The sequence below is a fragment of the Corvus moneduloides genome, chromosome 5, assembly GCF_009650955.1.
Source record: "Corvus moneduloides isolate bCorMon1 chromosome 5, bCorMon1.pri, whole genome shotgun sequence".
In the NCBI taxonomy this organism is placed as follows: Eukaryota; Metazoa; Chordata; class Aves; order Passeriformes; family Corvidae; genus Corvus; species Corvus moneduloides.
This window is the reverse complement of record NC_045480.1, coordinates 62,234,145-62,254,730: the sequence shown is the minus strand read 5'-3', so window position 1 is coordinate 62,254,730 and position 20,586 is coordinate 62,234,145. Positions and strand designations below refer to the sequence as shown.

Below are 20,586 nucleotides of genomic sequence, written 5' to 3'. Positions count from 1 at the left end.
CTCTAATAAAAGAACGTGAGTTCTTGAACAGAACTTCACCTCCCCTGGGTGGCCGGTGTCAGCCACCCACACCAGCAGGTCAGTGCTAGACAGTGCCACACACTTTGGATTCATTTGTTTGTGCACACAGAATCTCAGGCGTAAGTACTTCCCTAGAAAAAACAATTACAAGTGAAAATGCTGACTCTTCAAGATAAGAATTTGTAGCTTGATTTTCTGTCTTGCATTTCTACGGTCTTTTAGTCTCATTTATCGAGCCACACCATGTAACAACCAAACTGATCTAAAAATTGAGGGTTTGTTAAACAATTATTAGAAAATAACTAGGTTTTTCACTATCTTCTCTTTTTATGGTTGACTTCCAATGCTGTCTGATAGGAGCAGTCTCATCACAGCTCTAAGAGGAATGGGACTCCTCCACATAAGCCTTATAGATTTTATTTTTTTCTGATTCCAATCCCATCCAGTGAATACCTGCCAGTAAGTACAGTACAGCAATCACAGGCTGTAGCTCTTCTTCCTAAACACTGACTGCTCCATCAATACAGAATGCCTGAGGCAGCTGAAAGCTCAGATCTCCTTCAAATCCAGGACCTCCTGGTGTGACAGTTCAGTGTACCACAGTAATGGCAGCAAGCCAGTAAATGTAGATGCTGGATATTTCAGGATTTTTGGCTGCTGTGATTTACAAAGGATGTATTTCTTCTGTTTTATCCACACATCCTAATTATTCCTAATTATTCCCAATGTGTTGCCTATCATACTCCAGCCTTCCTGCTATTTACTTCTGTCCTTTCTTGGAAGGCCCATACAATGAGAGTGAATCATCCAGAATAATTAAGTAAATCAGTGGTGAAAGCCCCCTTCAGAGGAAACATATTTTCAAAAAGTTGCTGCTTCTAGCTGAATTTAATTTACAGTCATCTTAAGAATAATGATACTATTAAGGAAGTGATTTCTGCAAAAGTAAAAACATTTGGAGCTTCAGACTAGAATAATAATAATGATGAAAAATCCATTCCAATCTTGTTAACCCTCAAATAGCCAAAATTAGTGGAGTATTGCAGTTTATGTTCTGATATTCAGCAGTACTTATGTGAGATTCATAAAGTATAAGTGACTTTGTGCAAGGATTTCTAAGGTTGTGTATGTCCTGTGCGATTTTCAGCAGCTAAGAAAGTCTTCCTTTTTTTAAACTTGACCAATATGTTTTGGCATCTGAGTTTTTTGGTTTCCACCTTTAAAACAATCAAGGCTCTTGGAATTGCAATTTCATTTGTCACACTGAAATACAAATTCCGGACATTCGAAACCAAAGTTTCTCAGTTAGAGGCAACATTTATAAATAATGACCTTGCCACCTGTCTAGGATTCAGTATCTGTGTATGAATACTGCACCAGCAGCTCTGCGCAACACATTCGTATTAGTAACTGGAACTTTTAGCTTTTAATCAGGAGAGTAACCCAGAGCTTACTAGCCTTTAAAATCCCTACTACCTCACCTTCTGAAAAGTAAAACTGCTGCACTTTCCATAAAATAGAATTCAGCAACAAGAAAACCATTAGTTGGGTTTCATGGGCTACAGATTAAAACTGCAGCTTTGTTTCCTGGGCTCCAGGAAACAAAGTTCTTACCGCCTTCCAGTTATAATAGGCAAAAAATCTTCTGATTTGGCTTCAATGACTTTAAACATTACTTTCTGCAAATCTGAAATGCCCACAGCCATGTCCTCCAGCATCCCTGCTTCTTCACCTACATGAAAAGATTAAAGAGTTTATTAACAGAGTTGGCAGATCAGTCACTGGATAGGTTATAGTAAAGCAATACAAGAATTATATTTTCCAGTTTGTGCATCTAAAAATCACAGTCCTAAATCCACATTAAAGTAACCTACATAAAACCAGACTGATTTCTAGAACTGCTGACAATTCTGTGGCCTAAATGGTAACTATGAGTATTAGGCAACTCTGAAAATCAGCTTGCTCTATATAGGCATAGAATAACCTCAGAAAAGCCTTTTTTTTTTCTATTCTGAAAGTGTTTAAAAGGCTGTCCTGCTGATGGAGGACAAAGGTTTTGAGAATAACAACAATGAGCATCATGCAAAAGGGAGAAGACAGCAATCTCCAAGTGAGCAACTGCATTAAAGAGCTGTACAAATGCTAAATTCCTTTACTTTGATCACAATCTCTGATTTGGGGAATGATGCCAGTAGATCTAGCTCAAAGTTTGAAACATAAGGCAACTTGTCCCTCCAAATGTCCTTTTTAATACCTATCAAATAATGGTACCTGTAACAAACTAGGAATTAAACAGTTTTCAGGCTATCCTCACATTATCAGCACTGGTGATCAGGGTTGAGGCTGATACAGGCAGTATCAGCTTTATAAACCTGGTATTTTGGGTCAGGTCTGCATGAAACAATTAGCAGGTCATGTTCTCAGAGGAACTCAGAATAAAATAGATGAATCATTTTTGCTGCAGAATTGACAACACAGTGTCAATGACTTCAGCTGTGCTATTATGTGCAAGTCTACTGTCTCGTAAGGATAATATTTGATTCAACAAGCCAAATTACTGGAAGCAGAGCATAGGTTAAAATAAGGACTTTCTGGCTAAACTTCAGGGCTGGGGACAGAAGGAACTTTGTCCAAGAACAATACTTACTATATGTACTAAGGAGTCCTTCATATTGCACGAGCAATCCAACAGTATGAAGCTGTTGTAAAAATCCTTGATCATGTAAACCTGTGTGCAATTTGATTATGAATCCACAGACCAATCCAGCGAGCTATAATTAAGACACATGCAATTAAGAGGTGTACTGTTACACAACAAATAGTTAAAATGAGGCTTGCTATCGTTATACACAACAGAGGTAGCATCTAGATATTTGAGAAAACAGCATAGATATTTCTGTTTAGTGACTATATACATGATTTCACAATAGTATATTATTGATGCTTTTTTTTGGTATATAAAGTAGTGAAATATTCCCTTAATTTATATTAGATAAGAGTAATTTGTTTTGTGGCATTGTGTGTTATTTACTGACATAAATCAGACCAGAACCTCACTTGTCAGGCTTTAAACACATAAGACTGTGAATTATGATGGATTTGAAAGTGGTTCAACATCTAATGCAACTGAATCTCCTTGGAAGTTGCAACACATAACTTATGGGAGAAATTAAATAAAATATTTAGAGAAAAATCTTTCTGAAATACATGATCGACAGGAGAAGATGTAAAGAGCTTCAGTTATTTACCAAGGGAAGACAGTTCTGAGGAGAGACATGCTAATAGTCTTCAAACACTTAAAATACTGTCACAAACTGAAAAAAATTATCTGCTCTCTATTTCCAAGGTCACCAGGAGAAAAAACAATCCCTAGCCTGGATGCTGTCTAGCCAGTGCCTAGTGAGGCCACATCTGGAGTGCTGTGTTCAATTCTGGGCTTATTAGGACAAGAAAGACAAGGAGCTACTGGAGAGGGTCCTTAGGAGGGACACAAAGGTGATGAGGGGTCTGGATCATTTCTCGTATGTGGAGGGACTGCGGGAGCTGGGCTTGTTCAGTCTGGAGAAGACTGAAGGGGATCTCATTAATGCACATAAGTATCACAAAGGTGGGTGCCCAGAGGATGGTGCCAGACTCTTTTCAGTGATGCCCAGTGACAGGACAAGGAGCAAAGGCCATAAACTAAAACACAAGATGTTCCACCTCAATGTGAGGAAGAACTTCTCTCACTGAGGATGGCAGAGCACTGGAATAGGCTGACCAAGGAGATTGTGGAGTCTCCCTCTCTGGATACATTCCAACCCCACCTGGGTGTGTTCCTGTGTCACCTGCTGTGGGTGTCTTTGCCTTGGCAGGGGGGTTGGACTGGATGATCTCCAGAGGTCCCTTCCAACCCTACCTATTCTGTGATTCTGTGATTTTGAATATCAGCAAGACATAATCAAAGCTAGACTTGAGAACTATATAACCTATGAAGTGTAAAAAAAGATTTCTGGAGCTTTCTTTGTGCAAAGGTAAAATTAGGCAACTTTTCCAGTCCCCTGCAGACCTTCTTCTCTGACTCAGTGATAAAAGTACTATGGACTTCTGTTTACTATTTATTTTCCTATCACATTATAAAATATTTAGGTTAATATCATGGAGAATAAATGAAAAAGTTGTGTCAAATTGGAAAAAGGAAAAAAAAAACAACAAAAAAGAAAACCACAAACACTGGCATGAACAGTATGCTTATAATTACAGCAACAGAAGGAAGTAAGTGACACAAGACAACCTACTGCTTGGCTAAAGACGATGTCTCTTCTTAGGGTCAGCATCAAACACTGGGGCAAACCACAGGCAAGTTCCTGGAGCAGGACAAACGCCATGGATTGCTTGGCCCTTGTCACCACCTCTCCCATGCAGTCCTTCAGGGTAATCACCAGCGGGTACAGCTGTTCATACCAGTCACCTAGAACAAGACAGGTCATCCATTCCAAAGTGGAAAACTTGCAGTGAAAAATCCTTTTCCCCGAGGAAGGACAGCTGCAGCAATTGTGTAGATCACCCTACCCTTTAAAATGACCCTGCCCACACCATTGCAGGATCAGAAATGCCACTGGAGAACATGCTTATGAGTAGGACTCCATCTTACCACTGGGACTGGGATTAAATCCCTGGCCTGAATCCAACTGCACCATGAAACAATGGCCTTTTTTAACAGTCCTAACATCTCTGTAAAACTTGTATTTAAGTGTCACAAACAGAGCATACAGGCAAACACATAGAATCATTTAGCACAAGATAAATACAGTGGAGATGAAGGTCTCCTGTTCTTTCCAGGACTTACAACTGGCTACATAAGAAATGAAGTAGCATCAAAAACCCAAACCCAGGGAGAATAACCCTATATTTAAGAAAAATAGGTGCTGGAGGGCAAAACAGAATAACAAATAGGTATCTGGAAGGGTATTACCTGCTTAATGTACAAGCTGAAAAGATAATAAGCTTCAGATTGTATTCCTATTTTTTTTTTTAGCTTCTCTCTGTATTGTTCTCTTCCAATATTTAGAGTTATTGAACTCATTTTTTTAGCTACTTCTATCAGAGAGATTTAGAACTAATTTGAAACATGTTTTGCTCTGTTAAAATACATGCTAGGAATATCAGAAAAAACCAAACTAGTGGAATGCTTGAAAAATGGGATTAATACATTACAGGAGTGGAGGAAAATCAGAACAGCTTATACAAACTTGCCCAGTTATCCAAGCTGTTCTTGAATTTTACAGGATTTAATAAAATCAGACCTGCACTGTACTTGCATATGGCTTTGCCTACCCCCTAAGTCAAGCAAATAATAAAAACAAACAAATAAATCCCTCTCCTTCAAAATCTACATTTCAGTTTCATTGTATAGTTTAAAATGAGAGAAATCAGCACTCTAGAAGACTCTATATAAAAGTTGGGAATGCAACTGACTTAATACAGTCCATCATTGGCTTACATTTTCTGTAGATTAGTGTAATTAAGAATCAATGATAATTAAAATGTTGTAATTGGGTGCAAGACAGCAGCATGTTGTTTCAGGTATCATTGTGAGTCAGGCCAGTGAAAACTCATTAATACTGAGGAAGTTCTTTAGGCAGGAAGACACAGCTGCCTGTTGCCAGTCAATTTGGCTGAGCTCCAGAAAAACACGTAAATTAATAAAACTGTAGCCAAGAAGACTGGAGAGAACTTTGAAAGCTGGGAGAAACTACAAAAAGTACAGAGCAGGAAAGGGGGAACAAGGACAGAGCAGGAACAGAGAACAACCTGAGTTCCTTTGTTGTCTTTGTGGTCAGACAACATGTGTTTTAACACAGTCATACGTAATTAAACATGAGTAATACAGACCAAGGAAGCTTTCCCTGGAAAACAGTAGTTCTGAAGTGAGTGTCATCCTGACAAAACAGATCATAAGCCAGCCCCAGGTACAAGCTCCAGCAAAAAGAGGTAATTTTATACATGCCATTGACTAACAGAGTGATGACACACCACGTGCCAAGGTCTGGTGTACACGTTTTAAAGAGACTGCTGGAAAAATTGAGAGCTTGCAGAGCAGAGCTACCAAGATTTAGAGTTTAATCTCCTTAAACTGATGAAAAAGGCCAAGCAGCAACTTGATTTTCCTCTTTCATGAGGAGAAAATAACAAGGACTAACAGGGGTGTTTATTCTAGGGAATAAAACCAAAAGAACAACCAGAGGCTGCTGCAAAACACAGAGGAATTTATAAATAAGGTAGACAAAAGGGTGTGACGTACTGGAAGTCAGAGTAGACAGACCAGACAATCTAAACTCTCCTTTCAAGTCAAATTACAGTCATTTATTAATTTAATCAATAAACATATGCCAGCAAAAGCAACTGCAGCAAAATAAGCTCAAAAGATAAAATGCACACTGAACCAACAAGCAGGGCCTGTACGTGGTAAGAATAGAGCTTGATGGCTGCTTCTGACTTGAGCAAATAATGGAAAAGATTATACTTGGCCATTTTAAAGTAGACTTGAAGATACAGCAAACAGACATCTGTTCCCCTTCCATGGGAAAGCAGAGCTGGATACAGACACAGCCAAAAATGTGGCAAATACTCTGACAGCCAGGGCAAAAGAAAAAGCAGAATTTCTAAAACTAACCACACTTCTTCAACCTGCTATTAGAATTTCAGGTTACGTGGATAGGGCTAAGGAGCATTTCTAACAGCCTTTTTCATAAAGGAAGAGCATGTAGGGACAGGACAAGGGGGAATGGATTCAAACTGAAAAAGAGTAGGTTTAGGTGAGATATTAGGACAAAATTCTTCACTGTGAGGGTGATGAGGGACTGCCACAGGTTGCCCAGAGCAGCTGTGGATGCCCCATCCCTGGAAGTGTTCAAGGCCAGGGTGGATGGGGCTCTCAGCAACCTAGTCTAGTGGAAGGTGTCCCTGCTCATGGCAGATGGGTTGGAATGAGATGGTCTTTTAGGTCCCTTCCAACCCAAACCATTCTGTAATATTATGAATAGAGGGGGTCACATACTAGCCACAGGTCACATATTATTTAGATCTGTTTTTACTGAGCTGCCACTTAACCAGTCCATCTGCACTGTGGATTTCTGTTTCTTCAGGAACGTAACTTTGTATTTGTCCTTACTGAACTGCATCCTAATATTTCAGTGCTCCATTTCATCAGAATCCACTCTACTCCTGCTCCCATAGTGCTTAAAGCCTCTCCCAGCTTTAAGCGTCTGCAAATTTTATAAGCATCATCCATATTTCATAAGGCAAGTCAGTAATAAAAATACTGAATAATACCAGACCCAGAACAAATGCAAGTGGATTCTCCTCCATGCAGTCTTCCCAGCTGGCAGTAAACAACTGATAACCACCTTCTATCATGATTTTACAAATTATTTTGCACATACCTTGTGGCAGCTTCAAGATAATTTTCTCACTACATTTTTTTGGGGGGAGACTACATGTTTGGAATACTAACTTACTAATGTAAGTAATTTTTGTCTGTAATAGTTGCATTAAAAGGAATTCAAAGATTTTAAATTCTCAAGGCCATTTTTTTCATTAAAGAACGTTCACACTAAATTTATTAAAAATAAATCCTACTGAGTACTTAATGTCCCAAAGAATACAGAGCCTTGCTTACATATGTATTTGGCTTTTCGGTAAACAATAAAAATTGTAAGTTTGTAGAAAACCTTGCTCTAGCAACTGAAAAAAGATAAATTATTATAGAATATAAATAGAGTTGGACATGTCACTAGTAAAGAAGACAACCTTTGTGTGATTAAGTTTTCCAAAACAATCTTCTACTCCTTGCTCACACTGAAATTTCTCCGTCTCGGTTAATAAGGATGTCCAGTCCCCAGAAGGTGGAGCTAGTTGGCAAATCTGAGAGGGATTGCATTGTTTCTTGAAAAAAAAGAATGTTTGTGAATGGACAAGTATATTCTCATGCTTATCCTTTATTTTAAATCAGAATAAGAGGTATATCAGAGACTGAGATATTAGAAAAGCCAACTCTAGGAAAAAAAGAAATTTTTTGCTCTTTCAATCTTTGCTCTGTTAAAACTGCACTGTGTCACTTGTTATGCAGGATGTCCTGCTGCAAATACTCCAGCAGGAATATTAATGAGGATCATTCATTAACAACGCACAAAGGTCCAAAAATCCATCAGTAACACCTGCTTATATGTAAGTGCTGTAGCTTGTAAGTTGTTCCTTGAAACTGAGAAGCACTGTGAAACTGAAGTTTGTGAAACAAACAAAAATTGTACTTTGAAGCTTAGAAGTAAATTCAGTAGATTTTGGAAAAAAAATATTGTCTTGTATGCAAGGCATAAATATGTGATACTAATACAATTAATAAATAGATATTATTTGTAAAAGGAGCTTTAAAATCCTTGTCTAAATTCAGATTTATAGTATCTGGACCTAACCTGCCACAACTCTGTTGACACCTGACACTGCTGCTTGCTTTTGAACTACTGCTGATGTGTCTAAAGGAGTTCTCTTAGAGTGACTTTGTAGAAGGACTTTGTATACATTTTAGAATATAATACCTTTCGGAACACCTTTGTAGAATCACTTCAGGAAAGGAATAGTACAAATTACTGCTTTTGTGTTTAACACATTCACGGACTCACACACATTGACTCTTCAGATCTCAACTTTCTTTTAAATTAAAATCACAAGATTTGTATCCACAACACACTGGAAAATCCTTTGAAAAAGGATGAAGAATTAACTGAATGAGTAAGCAGCTAAAAAAAACACATTAGGAGCAAGAACAGAAGCAAAAAGGAGACTCTGGGATGACTGTCAGGTTGCTAAAATGACATGGGCAGCCTGTCAGTTTGGAATAGTTAGCATCCAAAAGAACTGTCAGACCCTCCTAATGAAGAAAAGAAACTCAATACAAAAATTATGCTAGTCAGCCAATGGAAACTAAAACAAGGCATAAAAACTAAACATATTAAAATAAAGAATGGAAATATGAAATTAAAAAGATAGTATCACCGCTATGCAGTTAAAATGAGATTAAAACAAAAGTGTATGTTCAGCAAAGCACTGAGTAAATATTCCATGTCCATTGCTAAGAGAGTTGTGGCAGTTCAGTCTGTGTCAGGATTTGCCCTTTAGTTACTGGAAAATGCCCTTCAGTCCCATGTTCCTGTGATCAACAGGTCTGCACAGGCAAATGACCTGCTTAGCACCCAGCTAATCAGTTCTGCATGCTCATATCGAAGCTGCAATATGTCAAACCACATGTTAAATTTTATAAAGTTTGGCAGAAAAGCAAGCTCCTGCTCTTTTCAAAGTCAGGCCCACTGAAGTGCTTATTAAAATATGCTGGTAACTAAAACTGAAAAGCACTGATGCTTCAGCATAGCACTCCTATCTCCTTTTGCCCTAGCAACAGAGAAAAAAGCCAATTTTGTCATTGCTGTTTGTGCCATTTAAAATCCATTAATGGCTTTAAGTCACTTCAAAACTTAAATGGTGTGAAGGTAAAAACTAAACCTGAAATAAAAAGCGGAAGAACGCATAATGTCATACTCTTAAAGCAAATGAGGGCACTACAGACATATAAATGTAAGTGTAACATATATAAGTATAAATGTGACATATAAATGTAACAGCAGATACCCAAGAGGTAACCTTTCACTTGAGTTAATCACTTTTACAGGGAGGTTTGAAAAGACTGACTTCGAAGAGTTCACATATTCAACTTTGCACCATAAAAAGGTCAGTGCCTTACTTCTTCATCTTGCTACCCAGCTCTTGGAGTTCAGTTTAACTCCAGCATGAGGGCTAAGCTCTTTGAGAAAGGATGAGGCTTTGTACTCATAATGCTGCAGCAGTTCTCACAGGAACAACAAAAACCTGAATAAGCTTTCCTGCTATTCCTGCACTTTAGAAAGTAGCGGTTTATTCCAGAAGAATGATTTTGAATTCTTGGGATTTATTATTCCATTGCAATCATCCAAGATTTTCTACACTGTCACATGGATTAATAGTGAAACCTGAAACCATCTAATCATACATGCACAAGTATCTCAGCAGGTTTGGTCACTGTGAAAACAGAAAAAGAAGACAAAGGCAATAAAAGACAAAGCTAAGAAAATCTAATATACTTTAAACATAGGCGTAATGGATAAATCTTGCTCTGTGAATGCTGTGCAACTAAGTATTCTGATACCTTGTTTTAGTTTATTGATTCAGTTAAATAGTCTTTCTTTCCCTTACACAATTTTTCAGCTTCTGTTTATAGCCAAAGTACTTAGAGAAGGTACTGCTGAAGGGCTTGTCTTGTATTGCTGGGCTACATTCAGCCCAGGTAAGGATCCTGTTAAAAAGAAAAGGATGACACAGAAGTGAAAGGGAGAAGGAAAAAAAAAAAAGGCATAAGTAAAATTGATGCGAAGACAAGCTTAAGAGAAAAGGGAAGAAAAATTTGAGGAAGAGGAAGGGAAGAGAAAGCTTTTCAGATGTGATTGCTCTAAATAAATTATGTCTGCTACTCAAGGAGACAGAGACCACAGGAATATTTTTCATCTTCCTGACTAAATGATAGTTTATAAGAAAAGCTTTTCTGAAGATGCAATTAAAACTAGAACATGGCTTTACTTCCCATTTCTAACAGCATTGCATTGGAAGGAATGCACTGAAAGGATGCAGTGCCCATCCCCAGGGCACTGAAAGTCAGAAAGTTTGAATCTAGACTTATTTAGTCCCCAACAGGTATCAGATAATACAAGAAAAATCAACCCACATATGTCTACAGCAATGCAGGTATGAACAGAGGTTTCCTCTAATTCCATCTAGGAAATGTGGCAACATTCCCCAAGTGCTCTTCGCTACCTATGCTGAAGGTATCAGTGGCCAATTCACAGAGCTAATGATTCCATAATTCACTTAAAGGCAAAATCCAGGTGCAATCACACTGGCAACTCAAATTGTTTGAGATAATGTGGTGGATCCTGTATGTATCAAATTAGGGAGTTCTCACCCAGCGCCAGTGGAGGAATAGCTGGGTGGGAGCTCTGATGGGATGGTACAAGGAGCAGATGGAAACAACAGCCATTTTCAGCAGCCAAACACAGAGATCTGTCAGGGGCTGTGTAAGCACAAGAACAAACTGCTGTGTTTCACTGGCACCTCTAATGCTGCAGGACAGGCTTTCACGTTCCAACTCTCATGGAAAGTGAAAAGGCAAAAATAAAAAGAATTTAATGTTGTCACATATTTCTCCAAGGCAAACCAGACTAAGAGTTAAAAGAACAACAAAAAAAAGCCCCTCTCCTTAAAAATCCTTCTACTCTTCCTGATTTATCCTGCAGAGGATTCATAATACTGCAACTGATGAAACCATAGCATGTTACCTTGGTAACTGTAACTCAAATTCAGTCTTTAGAATACACTCAAAGGTCAGACTGCATGAAAAGTTAAGGCTAAGGAGGGTATAATTCACATTGAAAGGCAGAGTACAGGGAAAAAAGTGCTCCAATATTTCCAATTACAAAGATTTCAAACAATAAATATAAACATGTTTGGAAAAAAAAGAAAAAGATCACACAATGTCAACACTGAGACTGCAAATATAAACCTACTTTAGGAAATTCTGAATATATGTTATAACAATATCTATATTTATATGAAGATGCTATTGCATCAAATTATTGTCATAACATTTTCTATCATCTAAAATGAACACGTGTGCATTCTTTGAAATGTTTTTCATTGCTATATGCTACAAAAAAAACCAGTCAGGTTCACTAAATAAGCAAAAATTTCATCCCATACTTTAAGGCATATTTATCGATATTTTGTTCAAAACTCTGTATTCTTTTTTCTTACAAAAGCAGCCCAGTTTTTCTAAGGATCCACTCCAGCACTAAAGCTGTTTCTGACTCAAGCATCAATCATACATTTGCAGCATTAATGAAATACATTATGCTCAAATATGCTCAAATATATAAATATATAATACATAATAGCAAGATTTGGCAAGCTTTTAATTTATGTCATGTTTGTGAATTTTAAGTAGCACAAAAGTCTGTAATTTTAGAAATTTATCTATGCATGTATACACAGCGTGATTTTATATCTAGGAAAATGCTGTGAACTCACAACCAGGCTTCAAGTGTAAAATGAAGCAGAATTAAGGCCAAATTTATAACCATAAACTTAGAATCTCAGTGTCTGTGTAGGTACTTCACAGTGCACCCTTAGGGTTTCATGTTAAGTTTCAGAGAGGGAGATGCAGAGAAAAACAAACATCTAAACCCACACTCTCATAGAGAAGTCAAGCATGAAAAATTCTGGCCCCAAAGGCAATGGTTTTGAAAATGATTAGGGAACCAACTTTGGCACACACCTGGATAGCTCTTCAGAAAGCTCCATCTTTAAAGTTAGTCCTATAAAAGAAAGCAATTTTAAAACTTCTCCATTTCTATATGACCTTGAAAGTCCTATAAGCTGTCCAAGGTATTCCACAAATGATGTCTTCCTCAAAAAGAACATGAAAACTCAGCAGGCTGCCCCACAAATCTCTGCAGTTCTCAGGTGATGGAGTGTTACAGAACTTTCAGGACAGCTCAACAAAAGCACTGACTCTGCTCTCACTGAAGGGCACCTCTACTGTTTCAAGAGAAATAGGGGAGGCCCTGAAATGAAGGAAAAAGAGAAGAATTTATTCCAGCACCACAGCAGCTTGATATTTTTTGTGTCCTTGGCCCACCAGCTCCAGAAGACAACTTCTCAGCTGGATGAAACTCATCTATAATTTTCTAACCATTACAACTATCATTATTGCTTAGCAAGAGCTACCTTTCATTCTACTTGATGGCTGCTTATTATAGTACTTAAAATGATGTAACTTTCCTTTTTTTTTTGGCTTGTGACCTAAAAGCTCTAACCAATATTCCATTTGCCTGTGTAGGGTGTGAGCCTGAATCAAAGCTATGAGCACACTCGAATTAAAGACTCAAGTGGACGGGTTAAATCCATATAATGGCATATACAGAATAACAGAGGACATGTTCAGGGGGTTGAAGAGAGTGAAGGAAATTATGTAAAAATTCATGTCTCTAGGCATGTCAGAAAGCATTCCAAAATAATAATCCTAAATCGTACCTTTTCTTTCAGATAGAGGAAGGAGGTCTGGAAATCTGAACTTTTGTTCCATGGCTATGAGATACAGATAAAACCCATGACATGTATGTCTACGCATACACACACAAATGCACTGCAGTCACCTGGGGGAAAGTTTGGGTGAAATTGTACTACTACCACTTTGCCTGCAAAACATTTCTACAAGACATACTGGACTTCTAATAATAGCAGGAAAGCTTGTTAGCACCACAGGGAAGAGAAGGGAGTTAGGAACAAGAACAATATTCAATTTTTCTCTTTTAATCACAATGAATATGCTTGGATTCACCATCTGAGGATTCTTTCAAGTTCAAAACTACACCTACCTGACTGTTAAATATTTTTACCTTCTCTGAGGAAGGCAGGAAAAATGCAGAAAGCTGTGTTGATACTTTTCACCTGCAAGCCTTCACTAGAGAACAGAGATGACATCATCTACCTCTCTAACATTACATGCCTGGTAGACAGAAACTTAGAGAACCAAACAGATAAGGAATAAGCTGTTCTCTGGATTATTCATACAAAATCAAATCCAACACATCTGGCACTGAAAACAAGGACTCTCTCATACTGGTAAAAATGCAGATGCTACAGCTGCATTAAAAAATCAACACTACAACTAGAATCTCCCAGAACTCACCAGTACTTCACAAATGGCACACAGTTAAAAAAGTAATTTTAATTCTTATTATGTAAGAAAGAAATTACAAGTGAGTACTAATAACTTTAAAACTCTTGATATAAAATGATGTAATTAAATTCTGTGGAGAACATGTAAAGGAAGATACAGTATAAAATGCATAATTTAAAAAAAAAAACAGTCCAAACTATACAAAGCTCCATAAAATAAAGTAGTTGTCTTGGTTTGTTGTTTTGTATGGGGAGTTCTTTAATTAACTGAAGAGTGACACAAAGGTTGGCTCTGATTTCCTTATATTAGGACTACCATCACTATCACTAAGGATCTGTATCATTTGTTGCAACACACTTTCAGACTAGAAAGTCTCATCACACTTATTAAGCCGATCTAATCTATGCATCAATAATGCAAACATGAATAAGCCATAGGAGAAGATCAGAAGATTTGGTGACAAGGACCTGCCATGGACAAAATTTTCTTTACATCATCTCATGGAATTATTCTACTTTGCCTTTTGACACAGGCTGACAGGTATATCCAGGTAAGCATGAATTATATCAAATCAGAAAATAAAAATCAGTATATCCCCTCAGAGAAGTGGAAGGGTTTGCAGGAGAATGACACTGATACAGAATGTTCACCTTTCCTTAGAAGTTTTCTGTGGGGTAAGAGAATCCAATTTTTTTTCCCTCAAAGGAAATGCAAGTTTACATGCAAGTAAAATCTAAAGTAAATTAAATTTCATCAGCCTTCAAAAAGAAAACATTGTGGTTTAAAAAGGTTTACACTGTAGCACAAACAACTGAGCATGGCAAGCAGTCTGAGCACACAATAAAGCTGTACTTTGATAAATAACCTCCCTACAAGGGTGGAAAACCTTGCTATTAGCACTCTCATCAAAGATACTATGGAGTCTTCTCTAGATGACTTTTCTGTAGCTGTTTAAATTTTCATTTACTCTAGGCAATGATTTAAAAAAAAACATCTGGGGGGTTGCTTACCACCTGTATGCAACACCTTGGAATCTGCTGCTGAAGGCTCATTTTCACCCTCTTTAATGTTGCTGATGTCATCTTTTTCAAGCAGTCTGTCCACCATGGCAATAAGGCAGTTCAAACTCTTTGCCACATTGGCCCACACCCTGTCCTGAAAAGAGCAGAATTATCACTGCATGTTACTGAAGAAGAAAAAAAAAGAGAGACAATATTAACTTATTAACACCTTAAAGTGGAGACAGATGTGCAAATTACTAGAAATATTAGGTGTCAGCATATGACTGTTTCTCTCATCCTTCAGCCTATTACCAACCTAAGCCCTTTTCACGGAGTTTTTTCTTACAGTGTAAATGAACCCAAACTCTTACGCGTTTTAGACACTGGAGAACACGTGCTTCAAACTCTACATGAAAATGCAGGCAAAGTTTCAGGTCTAATAGCAAGGAGCTGAGCAGTTTGTCTATTTAAATGATACCTTAAGAGTGTAGACATACTCAAAGCCTTGCCAAATCAAACTTTGTGTGGGACTGCCAGTTTTGTCATAGTACTTAACAACCTCTTCTTGAAAATTTAACATATCCTGTATTTTATCACATCAGTTACTCTGCTGAAGCAAATGTAAAATTTAAGGACTAGAATGAGAAATTTGCTGTCACGGCATGTTTATTAGGTAACACAATTTCAATTTTGTTCCTTACCTCTCACATAAACTGCAACCATCACACTTAACTGAGTTTACAATAAATAAGAGAATTACAGAAGTAATAGAGTGACAGAAAAAATTCTGTGTGAGCAGAGAACAAAAGAAATAATGTGGAGTGTAAGATAGAGCTGTTATGGAACTGAGATACAGGGAGGGTCCTTCAGGTGCTGGATGCTGCAGAATTCAAAGCTCTTGCACCTACTTTTGTGCCACTGAATAAGAAGAAAAAAACCAAGCCATACAAGAAACGAGGATGTACATAAGACACACAGTCAGACTAAAACCAAACATAACAAACCCACAGAAAACCCCCCCATGTACATGTTTTAATGGTGAGTCATTCTGAAAATAATGCAGAGCAACCAGAGTTTGCTTGAGGGTTAAAAATGGGATAATAACATCAGTACTTTGTTTTGCACTTTACAGTGCCAGAAGCATTATGGCACAAAAAAGAAGTTGCAAAAATAACAAGAGAGAAGGTTAAAGAAAATTGAAAACTCAGAGAAATACCATAGTTCCATATAAATGGCAACACTTGGATTTTGTGTGAAGGCAAAGCTAGAACTACTGCTACGGCAAACATTTAAATCTAATGTTACTTTTCAACTATATGCCAGGCTTAAGCCCTTATTCTCACTAGAGGGATCTGATCTTTCCCTGTTCCCTCCTCCTGAGGACACAACCTGTGACAAGTGGCATCCTGACCTAAGAGACATCATGTGGGCCTGCAGACAGAAGCACGGACTTGCCCAACCTGTACAACAGAGATCCTCTCCTCCAGCTCCCCAAACCTGATTCCTGGAGCATTCTTGTGGACTGCGTTAAGGACAAGTGAGCATCTAGTTTATAGGTCAACGTAGAAATGATGGTTTCATTTTCTCCCTAGATAAACCCATGCTTTAACCATACTATGAAAAAGATACTGTTGATTTACAAGAGGCAAGAAGTTGGTCACACCCAAGAAAAACTGCATTTAATCCACAATATTTTAAGTGCTGCATGTACAATGCAACATGTAGAAATATCTGCACCAGTATACATGAAACATACATGAAGCCATTAGACACATATGAGTATCTGATATTCACATGCTTAGATACAATTAAAAGTCAAAAGACAGAGGACAGGTATATATTCCTTCAAAAGTGTCCTCCTACATGCACCTCAAGCAATCCTGAAAAACATTTAGAATATGTGTGAAACTACTGATTTTTACCACCCACAAGTGTAATTTTGGGGAGACGGATTCTATGAAGAGCAGTGAAATACTGCAAATAGTAAAAATTCTGGCCCCAAATATCAGCAAGCTTTACCAGAGAGTATCAGGGAGCTTCAGAGCTTCCAATCACTGAAGTTGCTGCAGAACATGAAACTCAAGTTGCTTAGCGTGGCTGCAGCAATGTAATTTCCCTTTTCTCTGTCTGCTGGGGGAGTTTAATCCTAACACAAAAAGCATTAAGCTCTTAATGAGTATTTGGAGTTATTGCACAAGCAACACAAATATGAACCTCTGTTTCACTTTGGAAAGAGTACTTTTCTCTTTTCAAACCAACTATTAACCCAGCATTGAGATTATGTCTATGAAATATTCACACAAACATTCCCTGGGGGTTTAGAAGCAAAATTCATAAACATCTATTGACAGAAAGTTCACTCTTATTATCATGTATCTGGCTTTTTCACATATGAGCAAGTGAGAGGGAGCAAGGGCCTGTCTCACAGCTCTTTTTCTCCACACAGGAAGTTCCTGGGATTGTAGGCAGATAGAAAAAGTAGAGGTATGTATCATTCATTGAGATGTTCTTCTCTCTGCACCAAAGGCAGTCACATTTTTCTAAGAAGGCTGTTGAAATTCTGTAGTTTCGCAGAACAATTTTCAAGTAAAAATGCAGTTTCCAATCAGCAAAAAAGTCAAGTGGCTTTCTATGATTCTCCAGGAGAAGAAATTAATCCATTTCATATTGTCATCCTTTACTATTTCCAGAATATTTTCCTGTAGCCTAGCACACTTTCCACCAACCTTTCATCTCCTTAAGCAGTCTATTTTCAATTTGCCTAAGAACAACCTCACAAGTGATCATTTTACAGCATGTGCCAGGTTACAGGACAAAACACAGTCCATGCAGCCTCTTAAGTAAGCATTCTTGTAAACCCTCTGTGTGAAGTGAAGGATCAGAAGAATTATTTCTTCATACACTGAAGTACCCTTGTTTCCTAAGCAGGATATTTTTCCCCAGATCGCAGGTTTCTCATTAGTTGCTGGAGCAATGTGGATGGTAAGTTTGTGGTATGAAAGAATGAGAGAAACAAGATCTCTGTCTCCTTCTCATTGCTGCTTTTTTAAGTACAAAAGTCAAGGCAGTGGCAGGGAAGGTGGAAATCTGTAAGATTCTGTCACTGCACCTAACTGGATGTCTTGCTTCTAAACACTGCCAGCAAGTGGAGTTCCAGGGGCTGTCTCTTTGTTTTTAAAAGATTCTCAGCCTTTCTGAATTCACCACAGAACTCCTCACTCATTTCTTGTCCCTCCATATACACCACTGCAGTTGTGTGCTTTACTTGTGCCAGGTATGACACAGCATCTGCACTTCCCAGTGCTCAGAGGATGCTGCGTCTCCTTCCTGTGAGTGGATATTCAGATATTTCCTTAAGGTCCTTTTGAGCTCTGTTGACAGATAAAGCAAATATCTTAAATAATCTGCATGGTTAACACCCTCTTGTGCTGTGGCACATGGAATGAAATAGATCACACACACATCAGTCTTTCAGCCTGTCTTGGGGTGACTTTATGAAGTGTATCCCCTATTGCCGCTCTATGCCCAGACATGATTCCTGTGCCTTTCTGTGCCTTTAAAACTGGGTGCGAGAGAAGGAAAAAGAAAAAGCCAGATGAACTTTTCAAAGCAGTTTGTGCTCCAAGGACACAGAGATTGCTGCTTTCTGCAGCAGCAAGAGAGGAGAAAAGCACCTTGGTTTTTCCCAGCTCTCGGCCCCTTTTCTCTGGAGAAAGACAGAGAGTTAAACCATTTTTTTTCTGGGACTTCGGCTTCTTCTTCTTCTTCTCTTCTGGAACTGTTGAGAACACTAGAACTCACTGGAAGAGCTTTCCACCAAGGCACGGAGGGGCCTATGCCGAACTCCAGCTTGAAAGAGGAGAGAGAGAGACCACAGAAAGGACTCTAAATCTTCCCAGGTTTCTCTTCATAGTGAGAGGTTTTATTATTTTGCATTATTATTCTTTTCCCATGTGTTTGTTGAATAAATAGGGGTTTTTTTTCCTTCACTTTCCTCCGAGGAAAATTTTTTTTCCCAAATCTGGTGGGGGAGGGATGGCTGTAACCTGCCTTCCATCAGAGGATGTTCAAATTTGGATGTTCCTCCAAATTTGTCTCAAACAGGCACACGGCCCCACATCTGATCACCACAGAAGCATTTGTACACAGTTTATTGGAAATGCCATTTTATCTGCTCTTTGTAGCTCCAGCCACGTGAACCAGTCAGTCAGAAGTGTAGAGTAGAGTCAGCTCCAAGTGGCAATGTGCCCATCTTTTCTTGTATTATGCATTAAAACTTGCTTTGTGTCCCCCTGCAGGGAGGTTCTAGGATAGCAGTGATAGCTGGTGAGAGGAGAAGAGAATATCTACCCAGAGGCAATGTAAAACTCTCAAGTTAAATATTTTTCCTTTGACAGTGATGCTTTCCTGCTGCCTGTGCATAGTGTACCAATATAAAAAGCTCAATCCATACTGCTGCCAGTGACTCTGGGATGAGTCTTTGTACTTCTGTGATGGTCATAAGGTGCCATAGTCATGTGAAGTGGATGGAACAGGGTCAGCTTAAAGAGTTGTTTAAGGATTTAGATTTCAGGCAAAACCAAAATTCCAACTGCAAAATGTAAGCAAGCATACTACTGCTTGATAATAGTGAGAAAAAAACCCCACAACAGCAAAGGAGGATACAGCACTGTGCAATGTATCTCAAAGTTTTTTTCCTTTATAGTTGACTTTCACAGTAGATTAAGTATTTTTTCAAATTTTATATGCATTTGTTCTTTCTCTTTCCATAATGCTAATGACACTTTGATTATTAAAACTCACATTATATATCACCTCTGCTGACAAAAAGAACTGAAATCTATCTAAAGTCTAGTCTTTCAAATTTAGAAAAAAATCACAAAATTTCTCTAGGATTTATACTGTCTCAAATTTGACAGTGATTCTGACTCACTTAAACTCAGAAAACAGTGAAAGATACACTTAATTCTGAATGAAGATAATCTTACTAATTCAGCAGAAAAAACTAGATACAGTTTAAAATGATGCACTTACACATTTTAATAGGTCAGGACCAAGCACCTGTCTGACATTTTTTTATCATCAATAATGAAAACCAGCAAAGCTATCTTCTCTTCAGAGATGCTAAATTGCAGTATTAAATTAAAATACAGCTTGCACAAAAGTGCCATTTTTTCCAGTGCAAAATTTCTCTCTTCTATGAAACCTATTTTGTATAAAAAAAAAAAATGCCCTAGGGTATATTACCGTGTCCCACAGCCATAGGGAGGAGGAGAGAAGATCCAGCAGGCAGGAATTGTGCAGCAAGATTGATTAATTTAATTATTTTACAAATTCTTTTATAGACTTTTTTCTTCATAGTCTAATTGGACAAGGACCAGCCACCCCTTGGGGGTGATTGGCTAAAATCCTAGAACATCCATTGTCAAAATATTTTTCGACTGTACCATAAACAAGACTTCTCAAGGTTGCAGGTCTTTCATTGTTTACAGAACTCTGCTACCTCTTCTGTGAGAGAGAAAAGTCTCTCACAGACTTAGAAAATAGCAAGAAAATCCTTGCTAGCAGCATTTTTGTATCCACAATTGTGTAATTTACATTGCTGAATGTTTCAACAGCTGAAAACAAACATTTTAGCATTAGTTTAAAGGAAAGAACCACAATTCCAGCCCCTCAGGTTGTTGAGAAAACAAGAAAAAGTGAATTCAAGGCTCTAAAACTAGAGGACAAATAAAAGAATGAGTTATTTATTGTTTAAATCTC

General features: G+C 38.0%; 1 protein-coding gene across 9 annotated transcripts in view; it reads right to left on the bottom strand.

The window, feature by feature from the left end:
* The window catches only part of INPP4B (inositol polyphosphate-4-phosphatase type II B), a 312,437-nt gene that overhangs the window by 49,395 nt on the left and 242,456 nt on the right, over positions 1-20,586 (bottom strand). For 8 of the 9 annotated variants that reach the window (XM_032108395.1, XM_032108396.1, XM_032108398.1 and 5 more), the window contains 4 exons: positions 14,833-14,977; positions 4,299-4,471; positions 2,669-2,792; positions 1,636-1,753 (listed from right to left, as the gene is read on the bottom strand). In XM_032108395.1, the coding sequence (XP_031964286.1) occupies positions 1,636-1,753; positions 2,669-2,792; positions 4,299-4,471; positions 14,833-14,977 (560 nt within the window). The remainder of the gene's footprint in view (positions 1-1,635; positions 1,754-2,668; positions 2,793-4,298; positions 4,472-14,832; positions 14,978-20,586) is intronic. The other variant, XM_032108397.1, reaches the window with a different exon arrangement.